The sequence below is a fragment of the Giraffa tippelskirchi genome, chromosome 3, assembly GCF_054371585.1.
Source record: "Giraffa tippelskirchi isolate mGirTip1 chromosome 3, T2T-mGirTip1v1.2.pri, whole genome shotgun sequence".
In the NCBI taxonomy this organism is placed as follows: Eukaryota; Metazoa; Chordata; class Mammalia; order Artiodactyla; family Giraffidae; genus Giraffa; species Giraffa tippelskirchi.
This window is the reverse complement of record NC_137277.1, coordinates 20,577,592-20,597,070: the sequence shown is the minus strand read 5'-3', so window position 1 is coordinate 20,597,070 and position 19,479 is coordinate 20,577,592. Positions and strand designations below refer to the sequence as shown.

Genomic DNA, 19,479 nt, shown 5'->3' with positions numbered 1-19,479 from the left:
AGAACTAGGGGCACTGAGTTAGCAGACCTGATATGTACAGATCAGAGAGTTAAAGGATAAATCTACAGGACTTGGCAACCAGAGAAGTGAAGGAAAGGATGCCTTCCAGGTGTTTGGCTTGAGTATCTAAGTAAACTTTTGGTTTCCATTCACTGAGAAATGGGAGGCACAGTCTCACGGGAGATGCACCTGGTTGCATGCTGGATCTTAATTCCTCAGCCAGGGATGGAACCCAGGGCTGCTGGCAGTGAGATTGGGCAGTCCCAAACACCGGACAGCCAGCGGAATTCCCTTGATTCTTTTTTAAGAGATGTATGAACTTTTTTTTTTTAAAGATCTTATTTATTTTTGATTGCGAGCTAGCTTTGTTGCTGCACTTGGGCCTTCCCTAGTTGCAGCGGGGGCTACTCTTCCTTGCCATGCATGGGCTTCTCATTGTAGTGGCTTTTGTTGCGGAACACAGGCTCCAGGCACTCAGGCTCAGAAGTTGTGGCTCATAGGCTCTAGAGCATGGGTTCAGTAGTTGTAACACATTGGGCTTTAGTTGCTCCTCAGCATTTGGAATCTTCCCAGACCAGGGATTGAACCTGTGTCTCCCGCACAGGCAGGCAGATACCCATCCTACTGTATCATCAGCGAAGTCCATGGATGAACATTTTTAAAACTGCATGTAGTAAAACTTAGTAAGTACATTTCAAAGGAATGCAGATGAAAATATATGGATGACATGAGATGGTAGTCATTGTTACTTATATAGTTTATTTAAACCAAACTAGGATAATTCAGAGGAAAGACTGAGGTGGCAGCTGCCTGGAATCTTTGTGGATTACAGATGCAAACTGGCTGGGGAAGAGTCAATAACAGACAAAAGTCAGTTGCATAAATACAGAGAACATAAGACACAAGACATTTCACAGCTTTTTGCTTTGCACTTCCATTTTAAACGTATGTATGTTACAAGTTTACATTTTAAATTACCACTCCCCATACTCTGTAACAATGGCTAAGGATGCAGTGGTCCCATTCCCCCTGACACAAGCAGATACTGGTCTGCAACAGGGAACATTTCGGGAGGGAGATACCAAACAAACTCCTAACACACAACATACAAAAAGATCCTAAAAAAAAAAAAATCAGATTAATACAATGCTCTTCAGGTTATATGAGGAAGAAAAGGGAAAAAATGAGATATTAGGGGTAGGGGTCCTTTAAATGGAAAGTATCTTGAGGTCTTAAAAGTGTCATTCCTTTCCTTTAAGGGAAAAACATTTTTTTAAGCTAATGGAAAAAAAAAAAGAAAGCAACAATTGTAATACCCTCCAGTGAGGAAGAACACTATCCTGACAGTGCTTAGATGCTTCCATATAATAAATATAGCAGGTAGCAGAGCAAATGTCACAAGTATTGGCTGGGTTCTTATTTCTATGCTTATAAAAAAAAATATTAAGCTTCTTTGTGTAGACTGAACAGTGTTAGCCTGTGGGTGTTGGTCTTCGATGTCTGTACACTGGGAGCTGTTTATACTCCAGGCCCATCCTTTAAGCAAGCTCCAGTGCCAGATGTCTGCGGCTATTTCCCAGGGGAAGAGTTCTCGTCATCACTTTATTGTAATAGGGTTCCTGGCTCTGTTACATGCTCATGTGTTCCGGAAGAACATATGAAATATCATCCCATGGGTGACGGTAGAGCCCCTGCTTCAGCCTCTTCTGATCAAGATAGTGTCCTAAAATAGAGCAAACGCATCTTTTTGTTAAGAGCTGGTGAGTGTTGAATTTTGGTGAGGGAGAGAAGAAAAGGAAGGGAAATCTTACTAATACACACAAAAAATGGGAAAGTACATCTAGATCCATCCCAAAGGTAGATGTCTGCATTGGTAAAAGGAACGGTTGGATTTCATTCTGTTTTCCTAGACTAGCAATCAAGCTCATTTCCAAGAACAAAGGAACAAAGATAAAGCGGAAGTTAAAGAAAGGAAGAATTAGGAACAATGATCAAGACAATGTGACATCTCTCTGATAGAAACTGGCCTGGGGAATTCTCTGGTGGTCCAGTGGTTAGGACCCAGGTTTGACCCAACTTGAGGAACTAAGATCTTGCAAGCTGTGCAGGACAGTCCAAAAAAGAAAAAAAAAGAAAGAAAGAAACTGGCCACATAGGTAAGTGGTATACCTGAACCATGGGGTAAAACAAACAAAAAAACAAAACCAAACAGAACTCTTACTACCAACTTACCAATGAAGCCCATACTCCTTCCCAGCACAAAGATGCCGTTGAGGGCTCCAATGTCAATATATTCATCAGCTTCCTCCCTGCAACACACAATTCACTTGTAGTTTTCGAATGGCTCACATGACTGCACTCGTCCCCACAGACACTATAATTTCTGCCCAGGAATGAGAAGCTAGCTCTCTTTGGACTCTAATTAGTAAAGGGAGGGTGTTCTGGGTGGTAGGCGTAGAGGCAATTCTTAATGCTCCCTAATGAACACACATTGCTCTTGGAGTTGGGAGGAATCACCGAGAAAAATCAATAAACGTTAGGAGGAAGAAAATAGCTGCAAGCTCACCGAGTGAAGGACCCACAGTGTCTAAGCATGTCTACAAATGCAACTCCAATTAAACCGTCTACATTCAGGATAAGGTTTGGTTTCTGGGAAGGCAAAAAAAAAAAAAAATTCAACGCATTTCTCATTATTACTCATTTTTGTTCCACATGATGTTCCACTATTACTACTAAAACTACTACTATGAATTCCTGACCACTATTTAAAAACCTCCACCAACACATCCCAGTTTACAGGAGAAACTGTCTTGATTTCTAAGGTCTAGCAGAGGACTCTCGTTGACACTGAGTATGTGTCAACTTAGTTAAGCAACAGAAACAAAAATCTTTCAGAAAACCAGGTTTGATTTTAGCTGCACAATCAAACTGTGACTTGGCAGTCATTTTCTCCAAGAAATTCACCCAAAACCCTGACTTGGGAATTAGGAACATTTCTTTTACCTTGGAGGTGGTAATCTTCTCTACTTCCAGCGCATAGTCGAGCAGGGGAGTGGCAGGGAAGTGCTGTCTGACATAATCTTTGAGGATCTGCACGCGCATATCTGGGTTGTTGATCTAGGAAGTGATCCAAAGTTAAGAGGAAACACTCTGACATGGCTGTTAAAAGACATGTTCCTGGGACTTTCCTGGTTGTCCAGTGGTTAAGACACCGTACTTCCACTGCAAGGGGCATGGGTTTGATCCCTCGTGGAGGAGCTAAGACCTCACATGACGGAGGCCAAAAAAAAAAAAAAAAGGACGTGTTCTTGCTTGTGTCACAGGTAGACACAGCTGTACGTCTCATATCCACTGCTGTGAGGTTTAAGGTTTCTAATGTCCTCTCATATTTGAGCCTCAAAACAACCTGAGATGTGGAGAGGTTGGATAAATTAGCCGTGGATCCTACAGGGTCAAGCAGCAGGGCGCAGGACTTCCCTGGTGGTCCAGTGGTTAGAACTCGGTGCTTTCACTACCGGGGGCCCAGGTTGAATCCCTGGTCAGGAAACTAAAATCTCAGGCCGAGCAGCACAGCCAAAACAACAAACAAAAAATCCCCAAAAGCAGCACGCACCTTCCAACGGGAAGTCTGAGGTTCTAACCACTAGCCACACTCCTCATCAGCAACCTAGTCAAGATATAACCAAGTTCTACAAAGTTCTTAGTTTTTAACTAAGTAAGCACATGTTGGCAGTGGGGCAGCAAAGCACCCCTGAAATTCCAAGAAACCCTCTGGACCTGCAATGAGTGTAGATGAACTCTCGGTTCAGAGACCCATACTAGGTGGTCCCATCAGCAGGGGAGCGAGACGGACTGGGTGCCAAGTCCCAATACCACAGTGACCTCCTCCCTTGGCCAAGACACACAAAGTCAGGATGGACTCCAGGAAGGAAGGCACCCGAAGACTGGGCATGGCAGCACAGGCCTGACGCTAGCTAGGCAAGGTGCCCTGTGCGGTGCGTGCACCGTCTGCCCGGGAGCTGGGGGTGGCTGGCCCAAGTTCTGTGAGGCCCAGATGGAATGTCCCTCAGCAGAAACCACTGTCTCCAGTTCAGTCTTTGCCATCCAGCCACCTCTGGACTCACCGTGCACTGGCCCAGCGTGGGGATGCTGGGATGAATGCAGGATCCTCTTGTATTAATCGAGTCATACACCCCACTTAGGCCAGCGGAGTGACTGACTCCCTGAGGTTTCTGGAGCTGTGGAGCCATGGACCCTGAACTGTCCCTGTGGGGCCCCAAGCAGCTGCCGCTTCTTCTTCTCTCGTTCCCTTTGATTTCTAAACATGACTCGGCCCCAGGAGCCACTGAGATTTTTGGAGTTGTTACCCCAGTCCGCAGCATTATCTAGTGACCAATATGTCCCCTTAACCCTGACCTTAGTCCTTCCTCCTGTAAGAGTCACCTGGGAAGCTAAAGTTACCAAAGTCCCAGTTCATCACATTTTCACACAACTGAACATGATAGAAACTGTTTATGGACAATCCGTTTTATAATGGGAAAAAGAGCTGCTCAGTGTCGGCATCTGTCAGCAAAGCTTTGCCTGCTGGGAGCCGAGAGCCTGGCTGTGCCCCACACCCCGTTGACCCAGTGCCTGACGGAGAGAGACAACTCACCGACTTCACTCGGTGACCAATGCCCATGATAAGCTTTCCTTCCTTCTTCATCTTGTTCACAAACTCCATGGGGATGATGCCGCTGTCAAAGGCCTTGCTGAACATCTTGGCTGCTGCATCCAGGGCACCCCCAAACCGGTCGCCCTGTGGGAAGAGCCAGCCCATGTCACCCCAAGCTGTCAGTCTCCTTCGGCTTCTCGGGCTGATCCAGGGCTCCCCTCTACGGCCCCTGGCACTGGGTCTCACACTTCATGGCTCCCCCTAGGACTACAGTGCAGCCAAGTGGCATGATGCCAAAGGTGGATGTCCCCGCTGTTCACCTCCTAGGATGACAATACTCACGATAGTGAGCAGTCCCGAGGTGAGGCTGGAGACCAGGTCCTTGCCGGCCCGAGCGCAGATGATGGTGTTGTGAGCCCCAGAGACAGCGGGCCCGTGATCAGCCGTCACCATCAGGCACATCTCAATGAACTGGCAGGAGTACTTGGGCAACCTGGAGGAGGGCGAGGACAAGGGAGGGGACATGAGAGCTGGAACAAAAGTGAGGGGCTGAACAGGAGATACACTGACGAGCCCATGGTCCTCCTGTTTCCCATCTCCTTGAACAAGTCACTCAAACTCTAGAAGGGCAACAAGCTCCCAATCCAGGTCTAACACTATCTTACAACTCCAGGGCGGAACTTTTTGATCCCTGAGTGGCTCTGGATGTTGCCGATATCAAATATTGCTTTTAAAATTGAGGTTAGCAAGCAGGGCTTGAAATCTCTTCTTTAGGCAGTGGTTTTCAGCTGAGCTGCTGAGACAGGATGTGACCCGTGTTTGCAGTTACTACTGTCCACGTGCCAGGCAGAGAGGAGGTGAGGGCCCTGGTCCCTTTCACAGTGCACAGTGATCAACCTCCCACTGATGACTAAGAACAAAGTCTGGGGAGTTCCCTGGTGGTCCAGTGGTTAGGACTCCACGCTTTCACTGCTTGGGCAGGTTCCATCCCAGGTTGGGGAATTAAGATCCCGCAAAGTGTGCAGCACAATAAAAAAAACCCCACAAAATAAACAAAATCTCCCCAAAGTCTGCAGCTGTGGGGACACAAGAGCACATACAGTAAGACCTGTCGGGTGTTACAAGCCTTGAACTTTTCCCAGGAAGAGCTCAAGGCAGGACCCAGACCCATCTCTCGGAGATGAGAGCAGGACACACACCAAGATTTCCACCTGGCTTTCTGCCCAGAACCATTCCAAGGCAGGGCTCTGTGATACATACTCACTGGCCTCCTTGCCCAGCTGTCAGTCCCAACAGAGGGCTGAGCTTGGGAGTTGCAGAGAAAACCGATTTTTCCCCCCATGTAAGCTGATGAGACACAAATTCAGAGGACACACTACAAGGTACTTTCTGCCTGTTGAGCAACTCCACCAGGCCTTTAAGCCTCTTTAAGCCATTAGATGCACCCAGACCTTCTGTGCTAACCCTGACCTTTCTCTCAACAGGCCTGCATTCAACTCTGGCCCATTTCTTTAAAAGTTCCCAAGGGAAAGATCCTTGATCCAAGATCCTTGATGAGGTAACTGCTTTCTACTTTTCTTGGTTCAGGCTGGCCTTTCCATCCTTTGAAGACTTAGGAACAACCTGTATCTCTTTCCTCTGATCTTTCCATTGATCTGTGGCCAGAAAGCTTAGCCCTGGACATGTTCCCCAAAGCTGCCCACCCCACTCCCTTGGCAGGGGACGAAAATGAACGCTGAGTCACAAGGCCCTACCCTCTTCTGCCCTCCACGCCTCACCTTTTCTGGAACCAGAGGAGGCCGAGGACCCCGCCAATGCCCATCTCCTCCTTGAAGACCTCGGTGATGGGCATGCCCGCGTAGATGAGCTCCTGTCCTCGCTCATCACAGATGCTGGTCATGAACGAGGCAGGTTTGCGGATCAAGCCCAGCTCCTGAGCAGAGATGGGGGCCGAGACAAGCAGGGATGTGGTGACCAGAGATTCTCCCAGAATGTCCCCACTGTCTGTGCCTGGAACCAGTGTCCCAGGTCTTAAATACAGGCAGCCAAGCAACAACTCTCAAAATCCACCCAAGAAAGCACAAAGCCCTTTGATTAGATCACTTGGGGCAAGAAAACAAGAGCAATCACTCCACGGCATCCGCTCAGCCTGAGCTGTTTCTTGTCTTTACTGAATGTTTATGGACTCAGGCAGGACACTTAGCTGTTGGCATCCAGAGGTTCATCTTAACCTCACAACAGAGTAACCAACCCCAGGTCACCTGGCTAAGAAATGGAAGAATGACTCCAAAGGGACAATTTTTAAATACTCAACACACAGCTGCCAATCCCCCAGCAAAATGTAATGAGGCACGTGACGGGGGAAGTGGGAGAATCCCCTCAACACGTCCTTTTCCAAGGGGAGGGCACTGAGATCCTGAATCTTCCGTTTTCAGAGTTGGGGCACAAGGTGGGTAGCATCAGCTAACTCTGTCCAAGCCCATTTCTTTAGTTATCCCTTCTGAACTTAAGAAATGCCTTTAATTATATTTGAATTACAGAAGCAACAGGAATACACTCTCCTTTGAAGAAATGTACACTAGAACAGATGAAGTCATGTTGCCTTTGACCTCCACCCCACCCACCCTGGTTTTCTGATTTCGTGTCTGTTAGTTGAGTGAACATTTTTCTGGACCTTTCTTTCTCTGATTTTATTTACACACATAGACACATGGAAAACAGACGTCATTTTGCATGCCTACATTTTTCACACTCATAATAGAAACACTGTTCTACAATGTGCTATTTACTCAGTGAATCTGAGTGCTATACATGCCAGCATATATCTAGATCTAGTTCATTCCTTTTAACTGCTATAGAGTATCCCCTCATGACAACCCCACATGTCAGCCATTCCTCCACCAATGACCATCAGCTCAAAAAATATTCTTGAACATATGTGTATATGTAAGCATTTCCTTCAAGGAGCTTTCCAGACAAGGAATTGCTGCATCATACGGTAGGAGTGTTGTTACACTGGATTGACATTATCCAAGTGCCTTTCAGAGAGGTCATGACAACACCATTCCCACCACCAACGAATCAATGTACCAGCCTCATTATGTGTGCTAAGTCACTTCAGTCATGTCCAAGTCTTTGCCACCCTATGGACTGTAGCCCGCCAGGTTCCTCTTTCCATGGGATTCTCCAGGCAAGAATACTGGGGCATGTTGCCATGCCCTCCTCCAGGGGATCTTCCTGACTCAGGGACTGAACCCACGTCACCTGTGGCTCCTGCATTGCAGGCGGATTCTTTACCGCTGAGCCACCAGGGAAGCCCCTCCAGCCTCCTCATACCCATACAAACAATATATCAGATAATTTTTTTTCTTTTGGTCTTTGCTGACCTGTAGGAGATAACTGGTATTGCAGTTTCCACTTTGGTTTCTTTTATAAGGAGTGAAGCTGAGCATCTTTTCATGTTGAAAGAACATTTCCTATCCATTGTTCTAAGGGGTTATTGGCCTTTTAAAAATGGATTTCTAAGAGATCTTGTAGGTAAGAGAATTCGCTCTATATCTATGTCCCTGCCTTAGACAAGTAGCCTGAAATCTCTTAGCAGGTGCAGACGGCTCTACAGGACATTGTCTGTCCCCAGCCTCCACTCCCAGGTCAGGCCACACCACTGTGGGCGATACACGCTGTCCTTGCCCTCCTGGGCCTTGCATCTGTTTCTCTGGCTGGTCAAAAGGGGCCACCTCACAAGCTCCAGCACACCTCAGCCACACACACGGTCAGGGACATGTGGGGCACCTACCCGGGCCCAAGAGTAGTCCATGGGTACCGTTGGGGGCGGCACCTCCTGAGCAGGTACAATGACTCCTCTGGCCACGAGATCCTCGTACACAGACCTGGGAGGCAGGGGAAGCAGAGAAGAGACATCCATGTGGATTTCATTCTTCTGGGCTCTTCTAGGGCATCTCTCGAATGCTCTTCCATCTAACCCCAGAGATTCCCAGCCCCGTATCCCTCCTTGTCAGCAGCTTACCCTTACCAGGTGGAGTCCCAAGAACTAAATGAAAACAGGTTCTAGCCAAGACCCACCCTACTGCCTCTGAACGGGACCTTAGAGAAGGCTGAGTCTGGAGGCCAAGGAAGGCCAGAGGGGAGGAACGGGAAGGGACAACAGCTCATGTAATGGATGAATGTTCCTACGCTTATCTCTCATTCATGGCCCACCAAGGTAGGCTCAGAAACTGAATGTTTTAACCTCAGTCTGAACAGCCTGTAACTGCTGCTTCTAGAAACAATTAGAAAAAAGGAAAGCCAAAAAGGAAAGATTCTGGACCATGTGAACGGCTGCCTTAGACCCCTGAGAGAGACCAGGCATATGGGACATCTGTATTTCGGCGAGGCTGCTGTCCTGGCGAGTGACTGGGAAAGGGGCAGGGAGGTGCCACCCTCCGCAGGCCCACTTACTGGATGATTTCTCCCAGCTCATCGAAGCTCCGGGGCACAAACACTCCGGCCTCCTTCAAGGCCTGGTTCTTGGCAACCGCAGTTTCGGAAGCCTGGTTGGCACAAGCTCCAGCGTGGCCGAACTGGACCTGGAATGCAAAGGAGAACGGCTTTAGCAGGCCAGTCAATCCCCTAAGAGAGAGAAGGCCCCTGAGGATGTCGGCACTGATGACAGGCCAGATCCCACCCAATGCTCTATGTCAGCGGTCCCCAACCTTTCTGGCACCAGGGGCCAGTTTCGTGGAAGACAATTTTCCCACAGACCGGGGGGTGGGGGTGGGGGGGGTGATAGTCTTGGGATGATTCAAGTGCATTACATTTACTGTGCGTTTTATTTCTATTATTATTACATCAGCTCCGCCTCAGCTCATCAGGCATCAGATCCTGGAGGGTGGGGACCCTTGCTCTACGTGAATCACTTCAGGCCCCCAGAAGGCTCACTGAATAGGTGCCATGGCTGACTCTCAGGCACAGGTGGGAACCTGAGGCACCGAGAAGTTCAAGAGCTTACTCAAGGTCACACAGCTGGGGCACTGGAGCCAGGATACGAGCCTGGTGCCCAACTCCACAAATACCTTCCTCTGGCTTCCCATGGGGCACGAAGAGACAGAGAATAGCGGTCAGTTTAGGGCAACTGTGAGAAGTTACAAACTGCCAGGCTTAGCTAAGTGGAGCTCACAGGCGTGATATGACTGTCTTGCCTATACTTGGTATGAAGTATGTCCCTCACTAAACAAAACAGAACCCTAGAAGATTTCCTGTAAAAATCCAAATTCCCACTTTTTTAAAAAAAAGCCACATTTTGCACCATTTGGCCTATATTCCCACATAGTAACAATCACGGGGAGCTAATCAGCTATTGCCCCCTTTCACCTGAGCATGAACTAAGATTAAACTATAAACCCAATGGAATATGGGGTAGGGGGCTGGTTATAGGGAGAGAGAAGGAAGGAAAAAACCAATCAGGAGAGCTATGTGGTAACTGTGTCTTTGATTAAGCAATAAGGAAAAGAGATTAACTTAATGAAATGTGGTACAAAACTCTTATCATGGCAGGTGTGATAATCATATCTTCCTTGTTTAAATAACATTTCACATGCATGCGCATGCTTTGTCGCTCAGTCGTGTCTCACTCGGACTCTTTCAACCCCACAGACTGTAGCCTGCCAGGCTCCTCTGTCCATGGGATTCTCCAGGCGAGAATACCAGGTTGCCATTTCCTTCTCCAGGGGATCTTCCCAACCCAGGGATCGAACCCAAGTCTCCTACATTGCAGTCAGACTCTTTAAACACTGAGCTACGAGGGAAGCCCAAAATAACAAAATAACACTGCATCCAGGTACTTTTCTAAAAGCTTCACAAATATCATCATTCAGTACCTACAACTGTTTCCTCTCAACAAGGAAGTGGAAGCACAGAGCGGTAGAGTAACTTGCCAAGGTCACACAGGTGGTTTGTGGCAGCATTTAAACCAGACAGTGAATGTGGCCTCTCACTGTGGTCCTTACTCTGACATATAACAAATGGGGGGCTGAAAAGGGGTTTTAAATTTTTTTTTAATTTTATCATTATTTATTTTTGGCCACGCTGCACAGCACGTGGGTCTTAGTTCCCTGATCAAGTGCAAAGTCTTAACCACTGGGACTACCAGGGAAGTCCTGGAGCTGAAGTGTTAAAAAGATTAGGAGCTGCTCTCTGGTTACCAAGGCTTGAAGACACATGCTTCAAAGCAAGTTCCCAGGGCCTTCTATACAGAGCTTAATCTGTGTGGGTAGATGGGGTGGGAAGGAGAAGAGACTGTGCATTCACATAAACTCAAAGAACACTGGACTTAAAGAAGTTAAGCAAGTTTAACTCAGATTTCTCAGAGCTAAAGCTTTTAAAAGGGAGATAATGAAATCTGAGTATGTTCATAATTTATAGAAGCTTCCTTTTCATTGGTTTTTGTTTTGTTTTGTTTTGTTTTGAGGACCATCGCTACAGGACTCTGATGGCTCAGCAGTTAAGAATCCGCCTGCAATGCAGGAGACCCGGGTTCAATCCCTGGATCAGGAAGATCCCCTGGAGGAGGGCATGGCAACCCACTCTAGTATTCTTGCTTGGAGAATCCCATGGACAGAGGAGCCTGGCAGGCTACAGTCCATGGGGTCACAAAGAGTCGGACATGACTGAGTGAATAAGCAGCAGCAGCAGCTATAGGACTAGCGTTTTGGGACACTGCCATCTTACCACTGTCTTCTTATCTCTACTCCCAATTCTTCTTTTTTTTAATGTAACTGTTATGCTTTAATTTATTTTTGGTAGCCCTGGGTCTTGTGTTGCTTCGTGCGGGCTTTCTCTAGCTGTGACAAGTGGGGGCTACTCTCTAGTTGAGACGCGCAGGCCTCTCATTGCCATGGCTTCTCTTTTGAGGAGCACAGGCTCTAGAGCACAGGCTCAGCAGCTGTGGGTGAGTCGCTCTGCAACATGAGGAATCTTTCCTGATTAGGGATCGAACTCGTGTCCGCTGCACTGGCAGGCAGATTCTTATCCACTGTACCACCAGGGAAGACCCATCTCCGGTTCTCAGTTCCATTTTCCCGAGGCACTGAACTGAGGATAATGTGTTGTGTACCTATCTCACCTCCTCTATGGGGCAGAGAGCTCTGCAAGGTCATGAGACGTGTTCAAGAAATCAAAAAACACTTATTACCTGGACCATCATGGTACTACTCTACGTTTGTGTATTCTTGAAACTACATAAAGAAAGTTTTAAAACAAAATGAATAAAAAGCAAAAATAAAACACCTTGAGGGCTTCCCAGGCAGCTCAGGGGTAAAGCATCCACCTGTCATTGCAGGAGACATGGGTTCCATCCCTGATCCGAGAAGATCCCACATGTTGTGGAGCAACTAAGCCACAACTATTGAGCCTATGTTCTAGAGCCCAGGAGACACAACTACTGAGCCCACACGCCGTAGCGACTGAAGCCCTCGCACCCTAGAGCCTGTGCTCCGCAACAAGAGAAGCCACCGCGATGAGAAGCCCGCACACCGCCATTAGAGCAAAAGCCCATTCATTAAGGAAGACCCAGCACAGCCAAAAATAATTATTTTTAACCCCCTCCCCACCAAAAAGCAAAATACTTCAAGGACCTGCCCTACCCAGAGGGTGATGATGAGCGCGTGGCCAGAAACAAATGAGCAGGGTCCCCACCCTCTTGGAGGGGTCCTCGGCACGCTGGGGACTGCCGTAAAGCAGAGCTGGTTAAGAGAAAGCCCAGAGGGGTGGGAGGAACTGTTTTCAGCTGTTGTAGTGGAACGGAGAGCAGCCATGAAAAAAACAGACTAAGGAATGGCTTCATGGAACAGGTGTATTGAAGACTGGAAACCAGTATTTGCTAAGACCTGTATATGCCACACCTTTACAATTACCTTCTTATCTAAGCCACACAGCAATCCCGAATCATCCCCCTCACCCCCTCTTTTTCATGGCTGCATCAGGCAGCATGTGGGATCTGAGTTCCCCAACCAGGTATCGAACTGGTATTTCCCCTGCAGTGGACGTATGGAGTCTTAGCCACCAGGCCGGCAGGGGAGTCCCTCAGAATCATCTCCTTTCTATAGCTCAGGAAAATGAGGTACAGAGAGGTGAAACGACTCGTTCCAGTCATACAGATGCACCATGATCTAACTCTAAGGCCCTTGGAAGTGGAGCTCAGCCCCGGAGGATGGACAGGATCCATGACCCGCTCCCTCCCCTTTCACTTATTTGGAAAAAAGATACACATATGTACAGTTCACAGTTACACAAACTAGATCCTATGGTAAGCATTTGCCACATCTTGCACGTTCTTAGATCCCATGTGACTTGAACCCTTTCTACATCGACATTTCAAGATCCACCCTGTTCTTCTCCTGCTCAGTTCTCTATTACATGGTCGTGCCATGAGGACACAACACGGTCCCCTCCCAACCAGTGTTTAGGGTGTTTCCATGTCTTGCCATCACCACATGGCAGCAAGTATCCTCCAAGTACACATACTTCTAAACATTTCTGCACACAGATCCACCAAGTAAATTAGTGGAAATGGAGCTGCTAGTTCACAGGAAAGGTGCATTTTACAACCTGACAAATAGTGCTGTTTGGAGGTGACAGGAATCTGAAGGAGAAAGGCAATCAACCTAAGGGAAAGGATAGTGTGACAGGCTTCCTGGAAGGAAGAACTGAGGATGGCTGCACCTCACAGCATGCGGGATCTTAGTCCCCCATCTAAGGACGGAACGTGCGTCTCCTGCAGTGGCAGCGTAGATCCTGAACCACTGGATCACCAGGGAAGTCCAAGGACTGAGGGTTTAAGTGTAGGAATTATCGCTGCTGCAGGAAGGCTTAATGGCCAAGTTTTATTTTATATACACACAGCAGAGGTCAAGGTCTGACACTCAGAGCCTGCTCAGCTACTGACGAACTGATGGTGACAAGTGGTTGTTTCCTCGGTTTCATCATTAGCGTGTGGGCCTTCTTTAAGACAGAGGATTCTCTAAGCTGGACTCCAGGGGCTGAGGTCTGGCTAGTCCCACCCAGCAGGAGTGGGACAGCTCAGAGCGTTTCTATCTAACATGCACTACAGGCTGGACTTCTGCTCCCAGGCACTTTCATATGTATCAGGTCATGCTAACACATCCAGAGGTTTTCCTCTACAATCCCTCCCCCACACAGGACTTCCCACTAGCTCCTCACCAGCTCTGAGCCTAGGTTTTTGTCCTCTCCCTCCTCAGCCCCCATCTCGCTCAGCGAAACTCCTTCTCATCCCTTAAGGAGCAGTTCATCTTCTTTAGATGCCAGCTCAACTAATCCAGGCAGTACGTTACTCGTACTCTGAAAAGGAACTCAAAGCCTTGCTCTGGCCTCAATCTGGGGATGAATTTGTCTCTTGCAACTGGACTTTAGCTTATAGAGAGGAGGGGCCCAGCTGGCCCTTGTGGTAACCAAGCAGGTAACGAATGCTTATTGACGGAACTAGCTGCTTCCTAAGATGCCCACATGGTTTCCTAGAGATGCCCTCCGTCAGGTCCCCCACCCAGCAGGGACCAGTCCCGGCCATACCTCAGAAGAGAACATGGTGGCACAGGTCCCGATACACCAGCAGACCACGGGCTTGGTGATGCGCCCCTCCTTGATGCCCCGGCAGATCCTATACTCCTCCGTGCCCCCTATCTGCCAGGCAACAAGAAAAAGCCCCTGAGTCAGTGGAACCCATTCTGAGTTGCTCCAAGAGCAGCAATGCAGCAGGAAAATCTGTCCTGAATCAGGCAGGAGCCCAGGCCATCAGATGTCTGGAGTTCCAACTTGAAGATGAGGAACAGGGGCTTTGGTCAAATAACAGCCTGGAAGATGCAGATAAGAGATGCAACGAAGAATTTTCAAAGGATGGTGGGTATCCTCGGAGAGTTCCTAGAACTCCCCCTTCCTGATCTAAGGGTATGAGATAATTTGGGACCAGATCTGATCAGGGGCGCACGCCAGAGAGGCTCTTTGACTCCAGCTATCCACTCCACCCACCAGACCAGCCAGGGACTGTCACTTTCAGTTATACATAAACAAAATGCATGACTTTCTTAAAAACCAAAATACCATGACTTTTATAAAAAGAAAAAAAATTAAAAACAAAACAAAACAAACTTACCTCTCCGAGAACCACAATCATTTTGACTCCTGGAGTGTCCTGATAACGTAACACATGATCCATAAACGTTGAGCCGGGGTACCTGGTGAGAGCAGGAGATGCAGTGAGGTGAGGTGTGAGTACAGGTGTGGGAAACACACGTGCACTAATAATACTGTGGAGTTTTTTGTGGGTGTAGATGCTCAGTGAGGGTCCGGAGATGCCTCAGGAATAATGGGGAAGGGGAGGTAGTAAATGGAACACAAGGGAAGGGAAGGAAGAGGAATTAATAAGCACAGAGAAGTTCACACGGCAGTAAGAGACACCTGGAGGGTGCACATGGTGGGTGACTTTAAACTAATGTCCACAGGGACTTCCCTGGCAGTCTAGTGGTTAAGACTTGGTGCTTCCACTTCAGGGAACACAGATTTGATCTCTGGTTGAGGAACTAAGATTCCACATGCTGCTCAGCATGACCAAAATAAATAAATTAATAAAATATGTCCATAAGTTCCTTTAAAAAGGTGGAAACTCATGCCTCTCTTCCTGAATTTGGGTCGTTCAACACTCTGCCCTGACTAGCTCATTTTGGGGGAAGGCAGCCAAGAGTAGTGGCTGGGGGAAGGACTCTCAGCCATCAGGGCAGAAGCCCACCTACCAGCCACCTGCAGCCTGCCCACATCTGACCACCTCAACAGAGACCTCCCCCCTGCACCTGCCAGAACCTCCCAACCAAGCCCTGGATCCTAAAGCACAGGAATCATGAGGATACACATTAATCACTGGAGTCACTTTGTTTTGGGATGATTTTTAAGAAACACAGCAATAGATAATGAATACCATGTGCCAAGCTGCATCCCAGGCTATTGCTAGAAGGTCTATGTATACGCCGAAATATTTTAATTTTCCACTGTCACATGAGTTTGCAGAAGGACTTAAGGCCAAGTAGGCTTCAGATCTACAAGGTCCTTTCGATATACTCAGGAGCATTTAAGTCCCAAGAGGACAGTGTAACTGGCAGCACCGCCCAGGCTCCTCTGACTTGGAGCCTTCTGTCAGGGAGCACCAGAGGACCAGGGGTCCTAAGACCACCTCCCCAGAGACCTCAGCAAAAGTCCCTTCTCATTCAGGTGTTCCATTTGGAACGATCTAGGAGGGCCAGGAGGGTCGACAAGGTGAGTCAGTCTTAACAGCTTTTGGTTTCTAGGCCAAACAATAGCAGCAGTAGTAACAGTAAACAGTAATAGCAAACATTCATCATGGTAACAAGTACCAGGCATTGCTCTAAGTCATTACTCAATCGATGACCTACTGATTATTGTTCCTACTAACAAAAAATAATAAGAACACGATTTGCGACATAGTAAGAAATATACATATATATATATGTCTCTGCTTCCAGCTCCTGGCACAGAGCTCTAAAAACCCTTGCTATCTGAGTGACAAGGGTGCTAAGAACATCTTTTGTTCTAATATTTGGTCTTTGGCACTGGTTCCTGATCCAGCACGCATGAAACCTTTGTTATTTCCTCAGTCACGGGGGTGGATAGCAGTGTGTTTTGTTTTCATGAGGCAACTCTTGGCAGGCTGGTACAATGTGTTCAACGGAGAAGGCACAGAAGCTCCACGCACTCCCCAGGCCATGACCTATCGCTCTCTTCCACCTCGCTGCTCCTTAGTTACATACTTTTGTAATAACCCAGGAAGCCTGTGAGTAAATTTTTCCTGAGTTCTGCAAGCCCTTCTAGCAAATTATTAAACCTGACGAGGGAGTCATAGGACCACCTTTTTCCCTCCCCACCCCCCACTGATTTATAGCCAGTGTTCAGAAGTACCAGAGGCTGGGGTCTGCAGAGTCCTAGGGGACCAAGCCCCGAACCCATGGGATCTGATGTTATGATGCTATTTCCAGATAGGCAATGTCAGAATTTAATTGAACTATAGGACCCTGAGTGGGGGTATCTGCAGAGAATCAAGAGAACTGCTCAGCGCTAGAAATTACCCTCATATTTGTGACCAGAAGTGTTAAGTGCAGTAACAAATAAAAGAACAGTTTGTCTTTCCCTCTTTTTTTTAATTTGGCTGCCCTGCATAGCTTGCGGGATTTTAGTTCCCAGACCAGGGATTGAACTGGACCCTTGGCAGTGAGAGCTTGGAATCCTAACCACTGGACCACCAGGGAAGTCCCTTCCCTTTCACTCTTATTAACTACAATCAACACTGAGTATTTACTAAGCACCAGGCCCTGTATTTGTCTCATTTAATCCTCCAAACCCTGGAGAAGGAAATGGCAACCCACTTCAGTATTCTTGCCTGGAGAATCCCCGTGGACAGAGGAGCCTGGCAGGCTACAGTCCATGGGGTCACAAGAGTCAGACATGACTTAGAGACTAAACCACCACCACCACCAATCCTCCAAAAACCTCCAGTGGGGGATATTACTCTACTCATTTGCTCTATAAGGTTGATGGAGGTCTAGGGAGGGTTGGTAACCTCTCCAGGATTGCAGCAGCCACCCCCTCCCCAACCCTGCTACCCCAAACATAGAAACTAGGATTTGAACCCCTTGCGCCCCATTTCAGAAAAGGCCGTGCTAAGCACTGCCCTCTGCTGCCTTCCTCTGGCCACAAATCAGACAACAGAATTACCCCCAAAGCCCAAACGCCTTTTGAAAACACCTTTTCAGGGAGTTTGGGATGGTCATGTACACACATCTATATCTAAAATGGATAACCAACAAGTACCTACTGTATAGCAAATGAACTCTGCTCAATGTTATATGGCAGCCTGGATGGGAGAGGAGTTTGGGGGAGAATGGATACATGAATATGTATGGCTGAGTTCCTTCACCATTCACCTGAAACTATCACAACATTGTTAACTGGCTATGAAAGAGGAAGTGTTAGTTGCTCAGTCATGTCCAACTCTTTGTGACCCCATGGACTGTAGCCTGCCAGGTTCCTCTGTCTATGGAATTCTCCAGGTGAGAAAACTGGAGTGGATATCCATTCTCTTTTCCAGGGGGGCTTCCCAAACCAGAGATCGAACCTGGGTCTCTGGCACTGCAGGCAGATTCTTTACCATTTGAGCCACCATTGGCTATATCCCAATACAAAATAAAAAGTTAAAAAAGATCACCTGTCCCCACCAATGGCCACGCCCTCGTAGACGCCATCTGTGGTTCGAGAGATGATATTGTTGAGCTCGTTGGACATGCCGCCCGAACGCGAGACATAGGCCACACTGCCTGGGCGGTACAGCTTAGACGCCAGGATGTTGTCCAGCATCCCGCCAGTGTTCCCGATCTTAAAGCACCCGGGCTTGATGCCACCAACCTGAAGGGGTGGAAACTTTGGTCAGGGAGGAGGGCAGACTGAGTGACGACAGAGCTCTGCCGAGTCACAGAGTCCAGGTTCACCCGCCCAGCCCACACTGGCCAGCACCTGCACATGTAGTTTCCTGCTAAGGAAGATTCTTCTCCCCCTCAAGAGACATTACACAGAAAAAAGAAGCCATGTGTTTACAACGTGGCTTATAACTTCAGATTCAGATATGCACACTCAGGGTTAGGTAACCTCTTTTGCTCCAAAAGGGCGTAATCCAATAAAGGTGTCTGATGCAAGCAAGTACTCTGCTCAAGATCACCTTCCACCTCCGAGATGAAAGGTCCCTGGCATAGCTCAAAAATCTTAGCTTCAGCCAAAGTTTTAGGGTAACAACTAAGTAAAAACAAACAACAACCAAAAACATTCACAGGGCCATTTTTTCTTACGTGAAGAAGCTTTGTCTCAAAAATAAGGCTCCTAGGTAGATTTTTCTTTGGTTCACAGTTGCAGGAATGAACAATCAAAGATCATGCTATGGTTGTATGAGGGTGGACAAACACTTAAAAGAAAAAAAGCTTGTTAGCCCCTTGAAACTATAAAGGGGATATGGTCTGGGGAGACAGCCCTTTAAAAAATTAACTGGAAATGGACAGGGAATTCCCTGGTGATCCACTGGTTAGGACATGGTGCTTCCACTGCTGGGGCCTGGGTATGATCGCTTGTTGAGGAAGTAGGATCTCGCAGGCTGCAGGGATCAGTCAAAACAAACAAGCAAAAACAAACAAAAACTGGCAATGGACAGACTGACTTTCAGCAGGTACTCTCTCAATCCTTTCAAACTAGATGGGAGACAGAAGAGTCAACAATGAGCTTTCTGAGAGCCCAGAAGCAAAAGGGACACTCACAGTGGCAGGTCCAATGATGGTCACTCCCTTTTGCTCCGCCTTCTTGATCAGCTTCCTCGTGAGGGCCTCAGGGATGCCTTCAGCTATGATGGCGATGGTCCGGATCTAGAGGGCGAGGGGACAGTTATCGTTTCACCACGCGAGACGACGAGGCGGCAACCATTCCTGAACCCATCTCCCGGACCCCTCTCAGAAGTAAACATGACAATATGCACCTCCTTCTTCCCACCAGCCTCTGGTCATCCAACCCTCCCCCAAAAGGGAGGCACCTGAAACTGCTCTCCATTGGTTACCATCACAGTGAGTCCGTAACCAAGCAGAAGCAAATGTTCCAGAAAACTTGCTACAGTCAAAGCTGTTATATTCTCGCCCATCCAAAAGCTAACATGACTCAGCCCCACCTGTCCAGGTGCCTGACTATAAACCAGCTATAGAAATAAGCTGCATGATAGA

General features: G+C 47.8%; 1 protein-coding gene across 14 annotated transcripts in view; it reads right to left on the bottom strand.

The window, feature by feature from the left end:
* Nucleotides 1–739: 739 nt before the first annotated feature.
* ACLY (ATP citrate lyase) overlaps nt 740–19,479 on the bottom strand; it is a 57,389-nt gene continuing 38,649 nt past the window's right edge. For all 14 annotated transcript variants that reach the window (XM_081577611.1, XM_081577617.1, XM_081577613.1 and 11 more), the window contains 13 exons: nt 19,027–19,131; nt 17,934–18,130; nt 14,817–14,898; nt 14,237–14,347; nt 9,113–9,240; nt 8,451–8,544; nt 6,433–6,587; nt 4,997–5,147; nt 4,655–4,798; nt 3,004–3,117; nt 2,567–2,649; nt 2,233–2,309; nt 740–1,723 (listed from right to left, as the gene is read on the bottom strand). In XM_081577611.1, the coding sequence (XP_081433737.1) occupies nt 1,629–1,723; nt 2,233–2,309; nt 2,567–2,649; nt 3,004–3,117; nt 4,655–4,798; nt 4,997–5,147; nt 6,433–6,587; nt 8,451–8,544; nt 9,113–9,240; nt 14,237–14,347; nt 14,817–14,898; nt 17,934–18,130; nt 19,027–19,131 (1,536 nt within the window). In that variant the 3' untranslated portion in view covers nt 740–1,628. The remainder of the gene's footprint in view (nt 1,724–2,232; nt 2,310–2,566; nt 2,650–3,003; nt 3,118–4,654; nt 4,799–4,996; nt 5,148–6,432; nt 6,588–8,450; nt 8,545–9,112; nt 9,241–14,236; nt 14,348–14,816; nt 14,899–17,933; nt 18,131–19,026; nt 19,132–19,479) is intronic.